Source organism: Morus notabilis, unplaced genomic scaffold (genome assembly GCF_000414095.1).
Source record: "Morus notabilis unplaced genomic scaffold, ASM41409v2 Scaffold1007, whole genome shotgun sequence".
NCBI lineage: Eukaryota > Viridiplantae > Streptophyta > Magnoliopsida > Rosales > Moraceae > Morus > Morus notabilis.
The window spans coordinates 59,666-83,296 of NW_010365758.1; the positions used below are offsets into that span (position 1 = coordinate 59,666).

Here is a 23,631-nt window from a genome sequence, read left to right on the forward strand (position 1 = left end):
GGGCAAGCGCAGAGGACACACTAGGGGAGTGGGACCGACACTACCACGGAGAAATCGTTCAAGCGCTTCTACCTCATCATCTGCTTCACAATCGGACGACTCGTCTTCGGTTAATTTGCCCCAGCATGTCCAAAACTGGTTGAGCAACCTCTACATCGAGCAACACAATGTGACGACCCTCCTAGGTGGCCGTCACTGTAGCTGAATTTAACTTGTACCTACTGGAACTTCTTAAAATTTGCAGAACTTTTTTTTTAGTCTTATAGTAGACATAAGTTTCGAATTATTTTCTTGATTAAAATATCCATACCTTAACATATATGTTTTTTTTTCAAAGCATCTAGATATAACTATACGTATATACTGAATTCTTAAGACTTGCTTGCTTATAGTCATAATCCATAAAACCATTTAACATATAGTTTCAGAATCATAATTAGCAAAACTATTTGTATCATATCTATTTTTATTTTTTTTATTATCAACACTTTTTAGTATTTATTGATTAATTTATTTTTTAAGACTGGTCTAATTATCGTGTTGACTATTTTATATCAATTTTTTATGAATAAATATCTATTTTATTGTTAAATTTTCTTCTAATTTATATATTCAGTAATTAATATTATTAGTAAAGTACGACAAAAAAAATATTTGCGATGACATATCTAAATTGTCGTCACAAATAGTCTACATTACTAGCGACGACACTTTGAACCCTATGGTCGCAAAAGGTTTTAAATACTTTTACGACGACACTTAGTCGTCGCCAATAAGTTAGGACACGTCATCATCAATAACATATTCGACGGAACATTTGTGACGACTTATTCGCGACAACATTTAAAAACTGTGTCGACGCAAATATATTATTTGTGTCGGGTTTTTTGCGACGACATGTTGTCAAAAATAAAATATTTACGACGACAATACGGTTATTTGCAATGACAATCGGTCGTCACAAATAAGCTTTTTTTGTTGTAGTGCATTTACTCATTCAGTGGATGCTAGCACCGAAGGAAAGATAGTAGATGATTCGAAAATGGGAGGATATGGTAGTTATGGTGGTGGCAAAGGTGTTTATGGAGGCAGTTATGGGGGCGGAAAAGGCGGTTATGGAACGGCTACGGAGGAAAAGGTGGTTATGGCAGCAAAGGCGGTTATGGAGGTAAAGGGATCAGTTACGGAAGCAAAGGTGATTATGGAGGAAGTTATGGCGGCAAAGGTGGTTATGGTGGCAAAGGAGGATATGGTGGTGGTTATGGAGGCGACGAACCTCAAAACTAAATAAGAAAGTGCATGCATAAATATATGCCCTCTTCTACGTCTTCAAATATAAATAATGTAGCTATAAATATATGCCTTTGGCTATTAAAACAAAAGTTGTACTGGGCTTGGATTACCAACACTTTTAGTAATGTTTTCAAGAAGTCGAAGCAGCTTAAAGGAATCTTAGTGTATCCAGTTAAAAAATTTGACTGAAGGGTTTAATGAAGTTGATTACCAGGATGAGTTAATGAAGTATTAATCTTGAGGAAAAATTGGCTGTTCAAGAGAATTTTTTGAGTGAAAAAGCTCGTGTTAAATGGGCTAGTAGATTGCGACAGGCATACAGCCTTTTACCAGGCTTTTTTGTGAGTTAGAAAATCAAAGAAACCTCTTTTTACGCTTAAAACTAATGATGTTCTGGTGGATGATCCAGTGATTAGTAAAGACCATGTTATCAGCTTTTACAAAGAGCTATTCAATGGTAATACCACAGAAGAAAGGGATTTTTCGGTAATTAATTCAGTAATTCGTCGCTCGGTCTCGGATGTGGATATTGTCAAGCAAGAAGTGCTGAGTGCAGTCAAAGACTTTTTCTTTACAGGTCATGTTTAGAATAATTTAAATTTCGATCTCTTTGTTCTTATTCCTAAAATTAAGGGTGCTTTATCTATTGATGCTTTTCATCCCATTGTTCTTGGTAATTTTTTGTTTAAAATGATTACCAAGATCGTTGCTGACAGGTTGGGGCTAATCGCCAATTCTATTTTCTCTGGAAATTAGTTCGCTTTCATTCCTACTAAACAGATACAAGATTGCATTACTCTGGCTTCTGAAGGTCTCAATGCTCTGGATAAAAAGTGTTTTGGAGGCAATATGGCGTTATATATATTGACATCAAAAAGGCATTTGACACTGTGAATTCGGACTTCATTACTTACGTCCTTAAGGCTTTCGGCTTCCATTAGAAATTTTTTTTCCAAGTTTCGTAGGCCTCATTTATTTCACTGATTCTAGTTTTTAATTTCAGTTTTACTATAATTAAAAGCTCTCATAAAAAGTCACATCTAGTTTTTTTGCTATAGTTAAAAACTCTCATATAAAGTCACATCTCAAGTCAAATTAAAAACTCAAATCGGGTGAACTGAACGCCATTTCAGTCAGCTAACCTTTCCAACCTTATTAACGGTGCTCCAAAGGGTTTCCTTCTTGTACTGCAGAGGACTTTTTAAGTAGACTCAATAGATATTATTCCCACTCATCTTTTATTTGCCAATGACATTCTCCTTTTTTGTGGAGCTTCTAAGAAAAATATTGAATGCATAAATGAGATTTTTAAATGTTGGACGAGCTTATCGGATCAAGAGGTCAATGTGGAGAAATCAGGGATTTTGTTTGGGAAAACTATCTCTAATCAGCATTTGAATGATCTAAATATGATGCATGGTTCTCTTCCTTTCTAGTACCTTGTCATTCCTTTGTTGAAAGGGAACAAAAAGTCCTCTGCTTTATATTCTGTTGCCGACAAGATTATTTCCAAAATCCTTGGCATACCTTCTTGTTGTCGCTTCTGCTATTTGGCGGAGGAGGATGCTGATCATCTCTTTCTTCACTGCTCCTTTTCTAAAGAAATTTGGAGTGAAGCTCGATTTTCATGTAATATTCAAACCTTTCTGGTAACAGCTTTCAAAAGGAAAATGAGAACACAAGTTTATAAACTTTGGGTCGCTGGCTTTATTTCTACTTTTTAGATTATCTGGAAATTTCGCAACGATTTGGTGTTTAGAAACAAGACACACTGTATTATTCAGGCGTTAGCTAGCCTTTGGCATTGCATGCAGGAAGCGGATTCCATGGATTCGGGTACCATGCATAATACGGTTTCAGACTTGATCATTTTGAAGTCCATAAATGTCCCCACTCGTGCTTGCAATGCTTCAAACATTATTGAGGTGCAACCATATTCTCCGAATCCGGTTTGGATAAAGATTAATACCTGTGGGGGGGCCAACGGTTCTCCTAGATATACAAGTTACGGCGGGATATTCAGAACTTATCGTTGATTCTAAAAGGGTTATTTCGCTAGCTACTTGGGGATTTTGAATGCTTTTAAAGCTAAACTTATGGGAGTTATTTTAGCCATTAAATTTGCTAATAGATTCATTCAATTGGAATTTATTATGATTCGAGTACTGTGACTCGACTTATGCAGTAAATCTTTTGACATCTCAAAAAGCGTCGAGGTTCCTTGGAGATTCAAGTCTCATTGGATTTGAGCGAACTCTTTGTCGAATTCTATTTCTTTTCGAGCTTCGCATATTTTTCGAGAGGGCAATCATGTGGCTGATAAGCTGACTTCTTTTGGAGTTTCTTCATAAGATACTTTCTGGTGGTTCATTGTTCCCAATTTCTGCAAGTCGAATAAATATGTAATCTTTTTCCCTTTAGTCTTTTTCCCATTAGGTTTTGACTAAAAGGTTTTTAACAAGACATATTTGTAGTTTTTATTTCAAGGCGTAAGTTTCGGTTTATCCTCTAAGATGAGCTTCCAGCTATTATTTTAGTCTTGTTTTGGCCATTTTAGGTTGTTTTTTGTTTTTAGATTTTTGGATATTTTGTCACAGTTTCTTTCATTTTTTGTAATTCTTTTTTAATTAATAATATTAGAGTGATGGACTTGGTAGAGGATAGGATTTAAGACGGGTGCCAACCTAATTAAGATGTCTCAATGAACCTAGATACTAGTTGTCTATTCTCCTCAGTTTACGAAAAAGAATCATGAATTCTGAGTTGTATTTTAGGAAACTCTATTAGCTTTCCTAATCTAATGCCCAAGACGTTATGCACCCTTTGTGAATGAGATCGTAGCAAGTCCATATATGATTACGTATCGTCCATGTATAGAGTAATTTCCATGGCAGTATATTATTCAAGTGCAAAACTAAAAGTTTCCTAGCTTAAGCAAGAAGTGCTGAAAATTTTTTAGAAAAATTATTGTCTTAAATATGTTTGCTACTCAAAATAGAACAATGAGTGTGAAATGTTGACAATTGTTACTATTAAAACTCAAGTTTTCGACAGGAAAATCCCGAAGATACATCATAATAATTTCTCTCTATTGTGATTCTAACCAGAAACCCTTCAAAGAAACGATCTCAATGTTTGATGACTTGTATCAATTTTGCCAGCACACACAAAGCTCAAACCAAATTAGAAAGAAATCAAAACAAAAATTGACAGTGTATTTCGGATCACTGTGATCCTATCCATGAACAAACAAAAAGGTCAATCCACTAGTCAAAGAAGTCAAAATTCAAGAGTACTCAAGAAGATCCTATTTCGAATGGCACACATTCGCTCTCCCTTTTATAGGCTTATATAAACCTCTACTTGCAAGAGTCAAACCTAACCAACATTACTAACCCTTTTCCCATGTGTCTTATTCCAAGTGTTTTGATTTGATTCTATTCCCTTAAGCAAAATTTTTCACATCAGCAATCCCCTAGTAATTAGAGAAATTAAAGCATGTATGGTAAAACTTTTGCTTTCGCTTTTTAGCCAATAAAAGAAGAGAAATAAAAGTTATGCATTTTCAATAAGCATTGAAACTATATTTTAAAAGAGGTTAGTTAATCAAAATGGTTTTTAGATTTTCTAATGAGTAGAAAAAAATCTAAGAACGAAATTTATAGTGTCTTATTTAAACTTTGGTACGAGCTCCAAAGTTGATTCAAACTAGCTTTTTTTTAAAGCTACTCTTTACGGCTTTGATTAGAAGCACTTCTAGAGAATCAACCCGCTTTTAAAAGAGTATCCAAATGCGCTTTTTCTTTTTTTCTGGACTTGTAAAACTAAAAGCTTTTAGGAAGTTTTGCGAAACCGGCCTTTAATATTCTAACAATTCTCCACCTTTTAACTCAGTAGCCAGTATTTATCATAGATCCTTGCCTACCATGAGCCTTGAGGGGCCTATCTACTCACAACATGTATCTAGATCCTTGTCCAAGCAATGTTGAAATTTACTGCCTAGGAATGCTTTGGTGAGCCTAGCTTTTGGATTTTCCTCAGTAGCTACCTTTTAAATGTTCACAGCTCCACCACAAATAATATCTCGAATATGGTATAATAGCTGCATTAATTGGTTTCGATCTTTCATTGAAACACTTGATTTCCAGTCACGTGAATTGTTCAATGATTAACCGAATATTGTTGCTCTCCCAACTTATTTAAAAGTCCCTAAAACCATAATGACTCCTTAACAACTATATTGCTGCAGATATATATTATCCGCTTTTCTGTGGTTTGATAGTTCTACCACTAGTTTCGAACCAAGTCTCGAGCTTACTGGCCACCATAACCCATGAACACTAATCCACAATATGATTTCCTTGTATCCACATTCCCAGTAAATATCTCTTTAATTGGGTTTTTGTCCGTCTATACTCCAATCCTAGCTCCAATATCTCTTTAATATTATTGAAAAATTAACTTTATAAACAAGTCAGCAATAATCAGATAATTTCAGTGAACAATTAACTTTATAATCATATGCATGAATAAAATTTATGAATACATACCAAATGTGATTCTTGATTGTATTTGTGGCCAAAACCCCAACTTGGGAAGCAACTACAGGTGCTAAGACATGAGCTCAAAAAGACTCTTATTACAAGGCAATTGCATGCAGCAGCTCAAAAAGATTCTTTATTGTATTCTACAGTTCTCGGCTCACACAGCTCGCCTTTGGTCGAAGTAGACCATCCACCTTCGTCACCGTCACTTACTGCAAATTGATTTTCTAAAACACAATAATGATTTGAGAGGTGTATGATTAAGCCCGCTCTTGTTTTCTCTCACTATGAAAGACGCTCTTAAGAATAAATAATTACACCCAGCGCCTACGATGTGGGGAGAGATCTTAGGGGTAAAACTTGGACTAGATTTTGATTGGACAATATTAGCTGAATGACACTTTTTTGAACATTCACAAAAAAGAAAGAAAAAAAACTCGTATATTATATTAGTTGGTGTTAAAATTTGAGATCTCAAGCATTATTCATTATCAAAATACATATATCGATCATCGTTTAGTTAAATCATGTGATGATGATAATACATCTCTTCTTTGGTACCATTTGACCTCTAAGTAAGGGTCCTCTCATGGGATTAACCAGTAGAGTATGGTGTGTTTGGTTGGTGGATTCGTGTCATGATTCGACTCATGGTTCGTGGTTTGCTACAGTATTTTCTCTCACAAAAAACACACGTAAACCGAAAATAGTTCTGAATCCATGAACCAAACATCCACTAAATTTTAATTTCACATTTATAGCAACAGGCTTAACATATAATTTTTTGCACAGAAGCTGATCCGTAGGAAATAATAAGAAATTGAACCTTATATATATTTTATTTTTTCGTTTCTATCAGCGTAGTTTGATGTTCCATTAATTTTCATCTCATGGCATCCTAATTAATTCCTAAACATGCCTCATTATTAGCTTTTGGTCTTTTGTTGTGTTTTATTGTATAGTACTTAAAATATTCTCCCTAAACAGACTATTATATAAATGCAAATATATATTTTTTATATGCAATGCTATCTCGAATATAATTATTCTTTACTGGACAATATACAAGTTGTGGACGTGCCGGAGTGGTTATCGGGCATGACTAGAAATCATGTGGGCTCTGCCCGCGCAGGTTCGAATCCTGCCGTCCACGCTTTTTGTTATCTTTTTCTTTTATCTATTCATATTTATGTTTCTTAACTTTTTTTTACCTTATTGATGCTTTTTCTTTTTTTTTTTTCCCTGCTCTGTAATCTATAGTTAGAAAAGAAGAAATGAACTATACTTTGGCCTTTAAGTAAGACGACCAGTTGGTTGCCTAAAAAGACCAAACATGTTAAATCTTTGGAGTTACCAGCACCTTTTGTACCCAACAATACCAAGTATTTATTCCCTTCTACAAATGTGAAGCATCAAATCTCACTTTTTTTTTTTCCGGGTCGTTAAGAAAAATTTCTGAAAAAAAAAATACAAATCAAAGAATTATTAGCTGTTTTATTCACATAAATTGCATTGTTTCCCTTCCCCAACATGACTGCAGTACTAGATACGTACCCAAATCAAAGCTTAGAACCCCATGTATTCATATATATAGTTTGTTTTGTACGTCCCTATTATTCCTTTCAATATTCTGATATCATAGCATATATATTTTAGAAGAGCACATAATTAAACTCCATTATGGTTAAAATCTCGCTATTCAATAAGGTGGGTAGGTGTGACCCAACCTAATAAGACCCACCATTTTGTAAGTGATGAGAATTTATCGCCATAGAGATGAATACCATTTTTTTTTATTTTTGAAGTGTTAGCTTCAACATAAAATACATTTGCTTTCCAAGCACATTAAAAGGATAAACAAAAAATCAACAAAAACTACTTTACTCAAGACACATTTAGACTCAACACATGAAGATGGATAAAAAGAACATAAAATATTAATAATAAAGAAAAGACTAACATGGTTTTCCAAAACTATAATAGCGCAAGAAATTAGAGGAAGAGAAAAGGCCGAAAAGCTGGCCATTAAGGGCTTGATATGAATGAGGAACCAATTGAAAGGGAGTTGCAAAAGACGCTTTTCTCCATAGGCCATAGCCCAGCTTACTACTACTATTACTGAGAGTACTCTTACAGACTCACAGTCACCTGCCTGCCTGCACATATTTATACTCATCTCAGAGTTTTGTTACTTTTGTACCGTAATATTGTGGGTTTTCTTATATATATATATATATATCTGAATACGTATACTTTGGTTAGGGCATTTGCCCAAAACCATACATTAACGATATATATTGGTCTCACAGCAACAAGGTTCATTTTCTATAAGCTGCAGTGCTCAGATCATGTAGTGCTCCAATGTATTTTCGTATTTCTGTGATGAAAAAATCTTGAGGACTCGAATATTATCCAAAACTGCGGAAAAGGACTATTTGTGAGGATAATTCTATGGGTTTCATCTTCTATTAGCGTCTGGCATTAGACAGAGTTTCTATTACTGCTCTTAGGATTGGTTTCTTTTTTTTCTTTTTTTTTTTTTCTTGATCATATATAGTGTATTATTGCAGTAGCTTGGTATAAATATAACGTAGGTGTAGCACTGCTGAATATAATTAGAGTTTGTATAAGATATAAACATATTTGTATGTATGTATATATACTCATGGTAAATAAAACCAACTCAGAATTTGGTCCCATTATGTTTTGGTTTGTGTTTTTGTTCTATAGGCACTCTTTTTATGAATATGTTCTGATGCATTTTTTTTTTATTCTTCTGATGAAAAATACTTGACGACACTATAGTAGTGTCTATAACCACGATAATTAAAAAAAAAAATGACCATAACTATTGGTGAGGATAATGCTGTGGAATTCACCTTCTATTAGTGCTCCGAGTATTATTTTCTTTCTTTTCTTTTTTGTGATATATAGTGTGATATTGCATAGCCTAGTATAATGTGGGCGTAGTACTGATGAATATATAATCAGAGGTTTTTTTTTTTTTTTTTTTTTTTTTTTTTTGCAGTAGCCACTCCCTGATCAGTGATCACAGACCAGCAGTGTCGTTAAAGATTGGCAGGTTATATCCTATCACTATATAGCTTGTACTAGTTCCCCAGACATAAATATATTTTGCTGTTTTTCTCTTCCTTTTGCTTCTTCACGTTTCTCAAGAAAAATACCACAACCCCTTTTGCTTGACTCCCATAAACAGAAAGCCAAGAGATCCATCCTTTGTGTTGCAGCACATAAAAGGTTTAAACTAACTCTAGAACAGAAACTACTTTTCTCTCTCTCTCTCTCTTTTTTTTTTTTTTTTGAAGGTAATAATTATTTTCTAATTCATTATGAGCCCTTTTTGAAGTGATTATAGTAGAAGACACAAAACCCTTTTCAGAGATAGTTAGGAAGAGGGTTTTGAGGGTTTTCATCAGCAATGAAGTGGATAACAGTTTCTTAATTAAGTACTATTACAGCCTGCAAAATTGGTTCAATTTAACTCAATTTTACCTTGGTAATAATGTCATCAAATGTATCTTTATTAATTAAGTAATGATCCGTTTCTGTATCAATCTAGCTAAAATGAAGTACAAAGATTTTGTAAAAACCGGCTCTTTGAAAACACACATATACAAATATATAGCCTAACAAAATATGCTCAATAATGTTTTTATGTACTTTTTCAAAGACTAATTATATTGACTTTGAGTTGCTTAAATTGGTAACGTGCATAAACAATAAAAGATGATTAGATGTAAAATCTATATGGAGTGAAGAAGTGGAATACATGGAAAAAAATAATAATGAGAAACTAGATTTTGTGGCTGAAAACCTGAATAATATCTTGGTCCACATCCGGCTTAATTAATTAATTGGCATGCAAAATTAGCGATTCAATTTTGTAAAAAAAGGTTTTACTAAAGATTCTTTTCCCCCCTATAAAGATGGTACATTTTTTGTGCACAATATAAGCCAGCCAATATTTGGTCAGAGATTAATTACTAGGAAACCCTGAAAGAGAGAGAGCAAAGAAGATATGAATTCATTAGATTTGCAATTAATCGTGAAATCAACTGATGACAAGTTTAAACCAAGAGAGATTGACAACAAGAGCAAAAGCGTGTCTAAATGAACTAATACATAATAATACTACTAATAATAATAATAATATATGACATAGAAGGCTAATTTATCAACAAATAAATTAAACCAAACGGCTGTGTAAACAGAAAAACCAAGAAATAACTAAAAATAATAGTAATAATAATATAATTGTCTCGTGATCATATTAAAGCTTGAGAGACAAATCAAGAGGATTAAAAGTGTCTGCCCCATAAGTAGTACTATTAGTGGCTGTAGTAATGGCATTGGCATAATAAGAAGCTTCTTCCCCATGACCCAAAGATGAAAATTCTTTAGGCAATATCTGCATCATCTTGGAAGTAGTGCCTGATGATCCAATACTAGTAATATTGTCGTTTTTGCCTGGGAAAAACTCATATTCCATGAACACATTTTCTCCATTAACACTTGGGTTTCCCTTCCTATGAACCGCCACAACTTCCACTCCCTAAAAATAAATTTAAAAAAGAAAAACCCCAAATCAAAATCATACTTATTATAAACATGATTATAAAATTTATATAAAAAAATGAAAAATTTTTATATATAGATGTTTATTGTACCTCATGATCATGATTAATAATATTTTGGGGAATGTTAATTGAACTTGTGGTTGCTTGGGGAGTAGTACCGAAACCAAGACTTAACTCTCCGGCTGAGTTTGATAACACATTTTCTGTAGTGCAAGAGTTTGGACCATGACCAAAGAAGTTCATCAAACCACCCATTTGTAATATCTCTCTTGTCCCTCCATTCATCTGGTCACCATTGAATCTCTTCTTCTGCAAACCCAAAAAATAAAAATAAAAAAATAAAAAACAAACAAACATTAGTAATGTACACAAAAAATGTCTGTTTTTTTTTTTTAAAGACATGGGTAATCTCGGAAAATCAAAAACCAATGTAACTGTACTAAATATCCTAGAAAAAAAATCATAAAATAAAAACACCTTGAAAGAGCAGATATCAAAACAATCATGAGTTTTTGGTATTGAAGAGAGCTCTTTCGAGCAGGTCTCAACCCTAAGCCCATTATAAGAAGGATATTGCGGGTCCACCATATGGTTAACCTGGTCCTGCGCCGGCTGCTGCATCATCACCACGTGATGACCGCCTCCTGATGAGCCAACGTTATTAACCCCCTGGTGATAGTGATAGTGGGACCCGCAACCAAACCCAGCACTAGTACCCATCCGCTGCTGTTGAACGGCGGCCATCAGACGATGGGCACCCCCGTAGCCCCCAGCGCCGTACTGCACCGGAACGCTCTCCAGCGGTTCTGCGGCGGCGGCGGGGAAATGGAAGTGGTCGGGAAGGAAATTAAAGGGGTGGAGGTGGGGAATTTCGGTAATCTTCTTGCGGTGTTCTTGGAGCCTGAGCCGCTCGAGCTGAGCAACGCCGAGCCCTCTTTGCGGCTGCTTCTTGCTGTTCGGAGCTTTGTTTGAGGGCTTTCTTCCTCTTGTTTTTGTCGCGGCTGATTCTGGCTTGGCGGCGGCGGCGGCTGCTTCCTGTGAGGTTGTCTCGTCCGGAGCCATGAATATTAGTGAGGGTAAAGACATATGGTCTTAGAAAAAAAAAATATTTTTAGAGAGAGAGAGAGAGAGAGAGATGGAGGGATTTTGAGAGAGAAATGGGGGGATTTTGAAAGAGGCGGAGTTTTGGTTCTTGGGTTTTTTAAGATTGGGGAGATGAGTATATATGTTGTGTTGTTTGGACAAAGGAGATTAGCTTCTAACATATATATATATATATGTATGTATGTAGATACACACACACATATAATCTAGTAAAACCGGCTTAAAATTTGGTCTCCTTTTAGGTCATTAGTGGTGATAGTGTGTTTTGGTTAGTGTTTTTGTTACTTTTTTATTTTTTTTATTTTTTACTATCCAAATACCAGATAATTTTCGTGTCCGTTTCTGGACGTTTTTCCAAACAGATAAACTAAACCCTAGAGGATAAACTAAACCAAATTACCATATACCCATCAAACATACACACACAAAATAAAAAATAAAAAATAAAAAAATAACCTTCGTTTATCCAAAAGGGCATGAGTTGAACACGCATCGAGCAAAAGCGCGTGAACCGTGCATGATCTAATAGTTTATATGGTACCCACAGAGAGTGTCGAGGTGTGAGTATTTCCAAACACACCAGTCATATATACATATATATATATATATATATATACACACACACACACACATATATGTGTATAAGCAGGTTGTGGCGGAAACAAGCAGCAGCACTGCAGTAGTGGTACTGCTCATAGGTGCCGAAATGGGGAAAAAGAAGGCCCTTTCATTTTTAGCAAAATTTGGTTACAAAATCACTAGTCATGATGAAAGTGGTTATGTAGGAGTGCAACAATAATGGACGATCATGATCGTCTGATCATGGGGAGAGAAAAAGTTTTTTTTTTTTTTTGTGTGAATGTGACTAACAAGTAGTTTAATAATTATTGATATATATATATATATAGTGGTTTCTAATTGTTGAAAACGGTTTGTGGGCAATCATATAGAGTGAGATTTGGTCATGACTATATGCATATATGTGATTCTGCCTATGGTATAGGCTTGCAATGATGCTACTGTTCATACATATAGTAAAATCTAAAAACTAACCCCATGTGGTACATTCTTACACTGCAGTGCTAACCTTTTTTTTTTAGTACGAAGAAAAACAAATAAAAACTAGGGGTACTTTCTTATAGATTTATTAGAACGATTAAAAAATTTGTTTTATAAGTTGCTTAGGGTAATCACCAAATTACTTTATGAATTACTATACAATAGTGCAAATATTTGTTGTTTTAGGTTGTATGCCTTGTTTTTTATATTGAATATAAAAAATTAATAATATAGCGTGAAAAGAATCCAATCTCATTAATTATCATAAATTTTTGGTATACTACTTAATTTATTGCTATCGTTAGATCAATCTCCTACGATTGAAACAATAATACTAACTGGTGAACAAATATTTGAGTAAATATTAAGACCCCATTCATTTTACCGATTCGAGTTTAAAATTCAAGTTTTGCTACAGTAAAAAGCTCTCAGAAACAATCACATCAAACTTTTTGCTATAGTAAAAAGCTTTCACATAAAGTCACATCTCAATTCGAATTAAAAACTTGAATCAACGAACTAAACGGGCCCTAAAATCATGACATGTTATTAAACATTTATATTTAATAGCAGTAACCACTATGAAAATGTAACCATTGAAAACTCGTCTTCACACACATAAATATATATATATAGAGAGAGAGAGAAAGAGAGACATGGAAATTGTATATTGGTTATATGACAATATGCAATCACTACTTTCAAGGGAAAAGAGCACCCAGCCGTATGAAAGTAACGAGAGAGAAAAAATGAGAGTGAGTTGGCCATAATTCTTAGACCGCCCCCGAGCGCATTGCTTGACCTCCAGTCCTGAAAAATTAGTTACAAGGCTCGTACTGCTGTGGGATTTCTGATGACAATGGTTGTGTTTGACGAGGTAGCTTCATTGGGGCAAATTGATTTTGTTTAGAGGATGGAATTTGGATTGTTTGGAGGCATTTTTTGATGCATTCCTCATCTGGTGGTTGTACTCTTTCGGGGTTTGTTCTGAACAATAGTGAGCTTGTTTTAAAGGTGGTGTCAACTCCAGATGTTGACGGTGGTGGTTTCTACTATTTGAAGGCATCTCGTCGGCTTCGCTGCTTGTCCCTCGAACCGTTCTTCCTACCCTGAAATCGTGCTTTAGGTTTTAGTTGTTTATGTTTTAGTCTAAGAAAGGCTTTGATATTTCTGCCATGTAATTTTAGTATTTCTTTGTGATAATGGGGATGGTTCTCCAACCGTTTGAGTTAGTTTTGGTATGTCAAATTTCAGTCTTGGTGAGTTAGAAGTTCCGCTAGCTATGAGCCTAGGCTGAGATGTTGGTGGCTTTAAAGCTACACATTGCATGCTCTCAATGGATCAAAAGCTTCCATCGATTGTAGTGGTTTCAAAAAGATCCTTATGCGTACTTAAATTGACACGTTGAGGAAGTTTCCTGATATTAGTGTCTCTTCGTGCATTATTTTCTTTGTTCTTCATCAGAATTTACTAATAAAACCGGTTATTGAGGGTACGTTAGGAACTCGTTCCAAAATGATTTTGTTTTTTGTATGAAAATAGAAATGAAAAAGTTTTCAATCTCAGACAGAGATGAGGACAAAATGAAAACAAAAAATGAAAAACGAGTAAAAGTCATTTTTCGTTTCTCTCTCATTTTACACTAAACTAAAAAATCATTTTCATTTCTGTTTTTTATCTTTAATTGTGTCAAATGCCGTTTTGGAATCGTTTTCATTTTTTCTTTCTCAAAAAACGTGAAAAATAAAAACAAGAACAACTCCAAACACGGCATGAGTGTCTGTAAGAGTTTTTAGTTAAATAAAATTTATCTTTAAAAAAATCACTACTTTCAATATAGTGCAAAAATCATTATTCTCGTCTCTATTAAAAAAAAAAAAAAAAAAAAAAAAAAAAAAAAAAAAAAAAAAAAAAAAAAAAAAAACTATTCTCAATTGTGCAAAATGATGCTAGTGAACTTCAAAAGGGTTACAATAAGTTATCTACCTTTGGGTCTGAAAAGGACTGGGGAAGAAGACATGAATATTGTCAATTTGTCTTGCCAACATAGGAACTAGACCCTAACCACCCATACAAAGGGGCCAACAAATATATAAATCTTGAGTTAAAAGTTTCTTTAAGATCTTAAATTAAATGGATTTCTTTATTGAAGAGATATTATGTAAGCAACAGCATGTGATGTTTGGAATGCTATGAGATGTTGACCTTTTATTTTGAGGGAGGCTATAGAAGCAGTTCTTTTTGATAGTTAGTCTAAAATAAAGAAAACAACAAAACTCAATCGGTCAAGTCGAATTCCATAAGCACTTCTTTTCGACAATCAAAGCTCTAACCCGGTTGAATTCTTCACGCGGTTTGGCCATATTGCATAACAGAGAAAAATGAAAGAAGGATATGAAAAGGAAGCTCATCATACGCCCTCAAGTCTTCGGCTATCATATTCATCTTCAAACAACTACATTCCAAAATTGAATGAGCCTTCTCTCTTCTTTTTGCTTCTTTTCCCTAACAATGTTGAAACTCATAGAAAACTTGAAAATCCAATACCTTAACTTTACTTAAGACTCTCTTGTAGTTTTCATGATTTTACTTCATGAAGAATGTTGTTACTCTCAATAGGAGTCTTGTGTGTCTCAATCAACATCTTTCATATAATGATATATATGTGTACACTTATACATATATACATACGCATACATACATGCATGTCTTACGTTTCAGTATATGAACCAATCGGGTATGTGTAACTTTTTTCGTAGGCTTGTGTAACATCGGCCGTACATGATTTAATACTCGGTTTGTTTTATTGTAACATTTAATAATATAGTCTAACACATGTAACATTAACTTTTACATTTAATTAAATTAAATGTTACACAAAAATATAACAATATTACACATGCATAAAAAAATTATACTTATCAAACTTTACAATTATTGAACTTAAGACTATGCCTATATATAATGGTTTTAGTTGTTAATCAGTGAGCATCATAATATCGTCAACTATTAAAAACTTATTCACATATATATATGGCCCGTTTAGTTTATTGATTTGAGTTTTTAATTCGAGTTGTGATGTGATTTTATGTGAGAGTTTTTTACTGTACAAAAAAATTAAATGTAATTATTTTTAAAAATTGTTTACTGTAACAAAACTCGAATCGGTAAAATTAAGAGAGCCATATTCTCAAACTAGGCCTAAAACAATTTAAGTAATTATCATAATTAGAGCCTCACAAGTCACAACCAGCTTACAGACCAAAACAGGAAACCCCACCACTCTAGACTCCTATAAATCTTATTCAAATTCCTCAAATCCAGCACCTACAAAGTCATTGACCCTCCAAATCCCTACCTAAAGATACTTCAGTAAATGCGTGTTGAAACAAATTAACCAAAATATCTAAAATTACTCGGATAACAATGTGCACAGGAGAAGAGTATACAACAACCAAAGATTTTGGGATTTTTTAGGAAGCGCGTGGGTAGCACGGGCGTGTGTTTGGTCATGGACGTTCTGATAAAAAGGTCCAAACGCGTGACCAAACCGACGCGTGTCCGATAGGATTCGGTTACGATCTCAATGCTCCACAGGCTTGTGTACGAAACACCCGCGCCGTCCTAAGCTTTTTTGTTTCAAAAAAAAAAAAATTATATGATAACTTACAACCAATCATGGCACGCCACATTAGCAAAGTGGCTCCCACTTTCCATTTGTGGGCCTTCATCGCCCCGGATTCAGACCCCGGAGAGAGGATCCAGGGGTGGGACCCACCTCTAGTGGGGCCCACTAAGCGGGTTGTGTTGTAGGGGTACGAGGGGAGAGAGAAAGGAATTGTACGGAAAATAGCGGCTGCAAAGGGACCGAGAGAGAGAGAGAGAGAGAGTTTTTCTGGGACGTGTGAGGATGCCTTTTGCGTTGGTTTGTAATATTATATTATTTGTTGATTTATTGAATTGGTTTTTTATTTTTTTATCATTTTTTTTATTTTTTGGTTTGCTGGGTTTGGGCAGGCATTGTGGATTCTCCGGTTCTGTGAAGCAGATTGTGCTCTGCGTGGAATGATTAGGGCTTTGGGATCCTTTTTTTTTTATTATTATTATTTTTAATTTTTGGTTTGCTGGGTTTGGGCAGGCATTGTGGATTCTCGGGTTCTGTGAAGCAGATTGTGCTCTGCGTGGAATGATTAGGGCTTTGGGATCTGAGCCTCGGTTTTTTTTTTTTTCTTTTTTCGTTTTTATTAAGGCCTAATTGGCTATGTTATTTTGCTGCAGCTATTAGTTCTTTTACTAGAATCAAATATTGGCTTGTGTGTGTGTGTGTTCCTGTGGGGACCAATTCACACGTTTGTTTGCACAGGTTGTAAAAGTTGTTTCATGTATGCATTGGGTTCCCATGTTCCTGCCAATCTTGTTGAAAGATTTGTTTTTTATCTGAATTTATTGCTTTAGCCATTCATATTCAATATAACTAAGCTGATTTAATCAAAATTTTTCTTTATTTTTTTTTTTTTGAGATTTTTACATTCAGGATATGATAAACATGCTCGATCGATAATGCTCTATTTTGAACCAATAAATTTATATCAAGTTATATCAGTTTTGTATACTTTTATCGTTCTTATGTGATTTTGACTATTTGCCTAATTTTAAAGTTTTAAAAAACATACAATACGATAGGACATTGCCTACCGTAGAAAGCTCCTTTCTTTTGTCATGAAAATGATAACAATTAATATTCTGTTAGAGGGTTTGATTGAATTTGTTGAGTCCGTTTTATCAATTTTCCATAGACACATCACTATTAATTGGGATAAAGAGAAATTACCTCTTGTATGAAAAAAAAAAAAAAAAAAAAAAAAAAAAAAAAAAAAACCCCCGTTGGTTTTTTGGATTATATTTATATATATCGTATATCATATCTTATATATCATATATGTGTGTGTATTTGAAAGGAATTAATATATGTACTTCTAGAGTCTTAAGTGAAATCAGGCCTAAAGAAGAGACACATGTGTAAGAGGAGAATTAAAGTTTCCTGCAGGTTGCTATAAGGAAAGCAGTAGTTAGAGTAACTGTTAGTTCTGGCTTTATGCAACTTGTGAAAAACCTAACCATTTTTCAGCAAAATAGCAAAAGATCCCCCAATTCACATTTTGTATACCAATAAAACAGTCATAGAATAAGGACCACCAAGGAGATATAATTATTTAGATCTCAATCTGAACTGAGATTTGCTAGTCTTCTCTTTGTGTTCTTTTTCACTTGAAATTACAATTTAGTCCTCACCTACCATCCCCAAATAGACCAATTTGTCCCCATCCCCAAGTCATGGCTAGAGACTAGAGTGTCCCATATGACATGGGGCAGTGGGGCCACTACACTAATATCTAGTACATGTCTTACTGTTTAAGATTTATGGAGGGCCCTGATGAGCATCATGTAGAGGCTGGGGATGAATCTGGGCCGTCCAAGCAGGACAAATCTGTGTAACAAATATTCGGTTTCTACTGCATTGATTGTACACTTTAGTGTATTTTGCATGCCAAAAAAAAAAAAATGTCGCTGTCACCTGTTAGTTGTGTTGGCACTGCAAAAAAATTAGTACAAAACAAAGACTCAGACATAAAGCAAGATTTGTCTGAAAGGTGTCTGGGTGCCATAAGGCGCAGGCCACTTATGCAGCCTGTTCAAACAAATAAAATTTCCTAAAAAAATAAAATAAAAAATTGACTTTGAGCTTGTTTAAAAAAAATTAGAAAACCCCTAATTGCTTTTTTTTTTTTTCTTTTCTTTCTGCATCCTTGCTAACAACATAAATAATTTGGAAATTAGAGGGGAAAAAAAAGTAATGATATGAATCTTGCATGTTGAAGTCCCTTTTCCTCCATCAGGTTGGATTTATGTTCCTTAATTTCAATACCAGTTATATATATATATATATATATTTTATATCAAAATTAATAATAAATTAGTAGTGGTCCTTCCATAAAAATAGAAGAATTTCTAACCCTCCGCTTGAATTGAAAAGGGTATACACTTGTGGGGCAAAAGCAAGATAAAAATCTTCACAGCTCAATGGAAAATTAATTTATTGAAAATAAATTAGTATATAGAAAATTACTTAGAAGATCAAAACAAAACTAATGATGAGAAAGAGAGAGAGAGGAGAGAAAGCATTGATAGGAAGGAAATTACAAATTTACAACATTAGTATTGGATGAATCATGAACTAGATGACAACATAGAAAATTTGAGAACCTATATGTTACCAACCTAAATTACATATCATGCATGGGTTTTGCAAAAGCTACACTCTTTGGGAGGATGAACGATGCACACAACATCCATTTTCCGGGTGCAACAAGGCGAACCCTTCGCATTTCTACATCGACCGCAACTTCAGACAGCGCAATTCTTATTCTCTGAATTATTGATTAATAACAATCGTTAGTGATGAAAGAAACACGAGGAACAAACCAAAGAGAAAAAAAAAATGAAGCAAAATTTCGAGGCCAAACCTCATGAAAATCAAACTCGGGATCTCGAGCTTTAGAGAATCCGTAAACATGGATCATTGGTAGTGGAAACTCTTTCTCTTGAGTTCTACCTCTTAAGATTCCCCAAAATGCATCTGTTTGCAGGAAAGTAAACACACACAGCAGACATAGAGAGTTGGAAATTAGCAGGTAAACTCATGTAATAGTATACCATTTTTACGTCTATGACAGAGTACTAAGTAAGCTTTTTAATGATCTATAGAAGCATACTTAGGAGTATTATTAGACTAACAAAAGTACCGGGTTTTAGATGAACACTTCCTAGAAGAAGCAACTAAAAGAAAAAACAGATTTTTTTTTTTCATTTTTGTTTTTTTCTTTTGTCAAGGAAAACGAACCTAGAAACTCTACAGCGTCATTGGGCAAATTCATAACTACTTGTGTAATTGAAGAGGCCTTCTCACTTGAAAACATTGAGATGATGAATCTCCTTCCATCCATGTTGAAGACCTAATCAGCGGAAAACACAGCAATTACAAACAAACACAGAGACAAGCTCATGCCAAATATAATCTCTGCTTTAGAGATATCTATCAGTTACATAGTAATCTATATATTGATTGGAGAGTTGCTGGTGGTAGAAATATAAAGATTATACATTAAAATACAGACACGGCTTAAGAATAAGAAAAAACAAACTAGTTCTAGTTCTTTCACACACTTGAATTTTGAACCAATTTTTGCAACAAAACTAGTTCTTTCCGATAATCTCTTTGGATAATGCTAAATGAAATCAAATATCAAACACGCCAATTAGTGGAAGTCTAGGGTAACTTTCAAAGTTGACTTATCACTATTTCAAGTTCATCGGTTCTGCCTTCTTGATTCTTAAGTAATCAAAGTTTACATAATTTCTCTTAGAACATAAAGAAAAATAAGTCTTATAATTTGCAGCTACTTCATACCTTAATCTTCCTTTCAAGTTTGTTGAGAACGCTATTTCTTTCCAAATATTCAATTGCATGAGGATTCAAATCATTAGCATATACTCTTTTTACAATCTTTGCCGCTGATATCGCTATTGGACCAACCCCAGAGAAAACATCACCTGTCAAGCAAGACCTTATGTGTCAAGCTAATGGTCATGAAGGACAACAGTGACACTTATAGTAAATTATGAAGTTGCGGAAATAAAAATAAAAAATCTTAACCGCCTTTTTGTTTATACATATAGTTGTATTTTATACTCGCATACTACTTTCCACATCTGTTACACCTAAAAAAAGGTAGAAAATAAAAGATTCACTGTATATAGGCCCAGAAAGTATAAAGTAACCCAGACGCTATGCAGAACCAGGAGAAAAGCTATGGAACTTACAGACAACATCTTTTCGTGTAAAGCCATTTAAAAGTCTCTGTCTTTCCGTTGCGAGCCTTGAATTCCAATACCTGCACAAATAATGTAGAAGAATAAGACCCTCAGACCCTAAGATATGGTTCTCCCAAGTAAATAAATTAAAAGAAACTCACAGAGTAGACTTCTCATACAACTTTAGTTTAACTGCGAATATCATATACCATACATCTTAAACCAAAGCACACTGCCTACCGTCAATACTATAGATCGGGGCCAGCTTTTTCTATGTCCGTGGGCAACAGAATAGCATTGCAAAACTATCTCAAATGAAAAGTGTTTATAATTGTTGTAATCATAATTATAAAAAGGGGAAAAGAGTGTTAATTATGTGTGCGTGGCAAAAGTGTGGAGGTGCCAACTCATGAATTTTTTAGGTAGGCTACAACTACATGAGAACAAAGCTTTTTCCACGCATGTTATGATACTACTTGACATCTTGGAAAATAAACTTGAAAAGATACAGTTAATTCTTCCAATAGATTAAAAGAAAAGGATAACACACACTGATGCTAAATCAACATGAAACCGCAACCCGTTCTCCACTACTGTAGTCACAAGGGATTGATTTCCACCTAAAACCTCAAGCTGCATTGTTCTGTAGTCATTATGAATCGCATCGATCTTATTGACCACTGTTTGAATCTTTGGCTTATTTTTATCAAGAATCACCTGTAAGAGAAAGGAGGCAATTGATTATTATCAGCAGTTTATAAATTGTTAAAAATGAAAATTCTTTCACAAAGTTGAGCACCTTTGCTATAAGCTTTTTGTAGGGTACATGTTCATCTCTCAGGTTCAGATGCGCAATATGTCCAACTGTCTCAAATGCTGAAGGAACAATCATGCCCTCAGGCAGCAGAGCCTCCAAAATCTACAGGAAATAAATTCTGTAAGCTTTAGCAGTTATCAACTCATCTTGTTACTCTGATTTACAGGTTAGACATCCTGTGTATAATCTTATTAGTGGACGCGCTAATAAGAATAGTAAATGGATCCTTTATAAGCCAGTCCCCTCATTGATGTTTCTCCAAGTTCAACACTTCAGCTTGGTAATTTCTTGAGAAGTGACCTAATGAAGATTACGAGACAGAAACAACGGTACATACACATAGAACGTAAAACAACTAATGAGTGAAATACCTCGTTCATCTGCCAGTAATCATAGAACAAAGTAAGCTTGCATCTCACAACCTCAAAGGTCGATTCCGTGGCATTCTCCTTTAGCACAGCCTGAAGAATAGGATAAGAACAATAATGTTATCACAAGTATTATCATTTTAAAAAACGTTAGACAGATGTGAAATAAATAGAAAAGTATGCCATACTGATACGTCAAACCCACTTCTCAATGTTGAAAATCAATTTGACAAAAGTTTGTAACCATGAAACTCAACTTCAGGGCAAAGGATCTCTCTTTTTTTTCGTCCCAGGGGTCATTTTAGCAGCAGTCGAACAATGATTGGCACTACGATCTCAAATGTTAAAATCAAAAAATATAGTCCATAACTTACCTTTCAAGTGCACTTACGCAAAAATTATGGGACACTGCCATCCATTAATTGACGCCGTAAGTTATTCAACCAAAGTTACAATGGATATTCAAAGTTTGTCCAACTTAAGGCGAAAGGGTCATCTTTTGGCCCGAACGTCATTCTAACCGCCGTCAAACAATGAACTCAAATGCAAAAATAAAAAATCTAGTCTAACTTGCATCTAAGAAAAAAAAAAATTGTCTATTTGTCTAAAAGATATAATTCAAGTCTAGTGTCTCATTTACTAAAACTAAAAGCTCTGAATTCAAATCGAAAAAAAAAAACGTAAGTTCAAGGTGTATGTATGTATGTGTGTATGTGTGTATGTGTGTATGTATATACCAAACAAGTGGAAGTATGAACAACTTGCTAAAAACAATCAACTCACGAGCATAACACCTTGATTGCCTGGGGCAACTCATCCACGCATTTCGTCGAATACCTCTCGTCCAAAAGCAGCAACCTCGTCGGACCCCTCCATTTCCTTCTTTTCAACTCTTCTCCCAACAACCCCTTCAAATCTTCTTCATCATCTTCATCTTCATCTTCTTCCACAACCTCCACAACCGCAAACCCACTCCTCCCAATCCTCCTCTTCCCTTCCTCCCTCCTCTTCCTCCTCCTCCTCGGCCTCGTCATCCTCGCCAAGCTCCGAAAATTCAGGAATCCCCGTGAATCGAAATTCTTCGCCATCTCCTCCCTCCGCAGGACCGGACTCAATTCGCCGCCGTCGCCCTCCGCTTTCCCGTAAATTCGCCGACTCAGCGAAACCGTAGCATCTTCAATTTCAAATTCTCCGCCCCTTTCTCCGACGAGCTCTGCCATCTCCTCGTCGACGTCGTCCCCGGGGATTCTGACGATGTTGCGAACCCTAGGCCAGTTGAGGAGGTGGCCCCGGAGGCGGCTCTCGAGCGCGAAGCAGTCTCGGGAAGGGACTCGGAGAGCCGCGACGTCGAAGACTCTCGTGAAACGCTCTTCGTCGAGGGGGTAATCGCCGTCGTCGCTGCGTTCGGATTGGTTCTGGAAGGTTCTGGAATCGGGTTCAGGGAATGAAGGGAACGTGCCCTTGCGGAGGGAGGGGCCGTAAGGAACGGCGGCGGCGGCGATGGAAAGGGAAGAGAAGGAGAGTGGGAGTTTTCCGAGAGAAGAAGGGGGTTTGGGGAAGAGGGAGAAGAAGAGAGGAAGAGAGTGGGGTGGTCTGAGGAAGAGCTTGGTGGTTGTGGTGGCCACCATTGTTGGCTGTTTGAGCTTGTTTGCCCGGGAAATGAGTCTTCCCCTCTCCGTTTCATTTTTCCATGTTAGAGCGATATTGGTTAGTTGTTGTCCCCTAAATTTTTGGATTTTTGACAACTTGTCTCAAATTGAGGTATGTTGTCCCATTTTTCCGCGTTATTAGTGTCTCTAGTTGAATTTTAACACCTCAAGAATTATTGAAGAATTTTTAGTTTTTAGTTTTTAAATATAAGATCAAATTATTAATTTAAATGACATGTTATATAAGTATTAGAGAAATAGTTAATGAGACAAAAAAAAAAAAAAAAGACAGCAGATATGGACTTATTTGTTCCTATGTATCACATA

At 35.1% G+C, this 23,631-nt stretch overlaps 2 protein-coding genes and 1 non-coding gene across 5 annotated transcripts; 1 reads left to right on the forward strand and 2 right to left on the reverse strand.

Annotated features, from left to right (window-relative positions):
- The first annotated feature begins 6,908 nt into the window (after positions 1–6,908).
- On the forward strand, positions 6,909–6,990 carry TRNAS-AGA. The gene has a single exon. It is a non-coding gene; the product is annotated as a tRNA-Ser (tRNA).
- A 3,132-nt stretch (positions 6,991–10,122) lies between these two features.
- LOC21390029 lies at positions 10,123–11,646 on the reverse strand. Of its 2 annotated transcripts, none has more exons than XM_024172531.1 (3): positions 11,033–11,646; positions 10,526–10,744; positions 10,123–10,410 (listed from the first exon to the last, which is right to left on the reverse strand). In XM_024172531.1, exons 1-3 carry the CDS (start codon positions 11,519–11,521, stop codon positions 10,129–10,131), a joined length of 990 nt encoding a protein of 329 aa, XP_024028299.1. In that variant the 5' UTR covers positions 11,522–11,646; the 3' UTR covers positions 10,123–10,128. The 2 variants fall into 2 exon arrangements, with proteins under 2 accessions (XP_024028299.1, XP_024028298.1); XM_024172530.1 differs by having other exon boundaries at positions 11,021–11,646.
- Positions 11,647–18,668: 7,022 nt separating this feature from the next.
- On the reverse strand, positions 18,669–23,396 carry LOC21390031 (tRNA (guanine(37)-N1)-methyltransferase 1). Of its 2 annotated transcripts, none has more exons than XM_024172528.1 (9): positions 22,450–23,396; positions 21,659–21,748; positions 21,270–21,389; positions 21,021–21,187; positions 20,480–20,550; positions 20,067–20,209; positions 19,566–19,611; positions 19,123–19,235; positions 18,669–19,026 (listed from the first exon to the last, which is right to left on the reverse strand). In XM_024172528.1, exons 1-9 carry the CDS (start codon positions 23,281–23,283, stop codon positions 18,883–18,885), a joined length of 1,728 nt encoding a protein of 575 aa, XP_024028296.1. In that variant the 5' UTR covers positions 23,284–23,396; the 3' UTR covers positions 18,669–18,882. The 2 variants fall into 2 exon arrangements, with proteins under 2 accessions (XP_024028296.1, XP_010106833.1); XM_010108531.2 differs by having other exon boundaries at positions 19,500–19,611.
- Between the last annotated feature and the right edge of the window lie 235 nt (positions 23,397–23,631).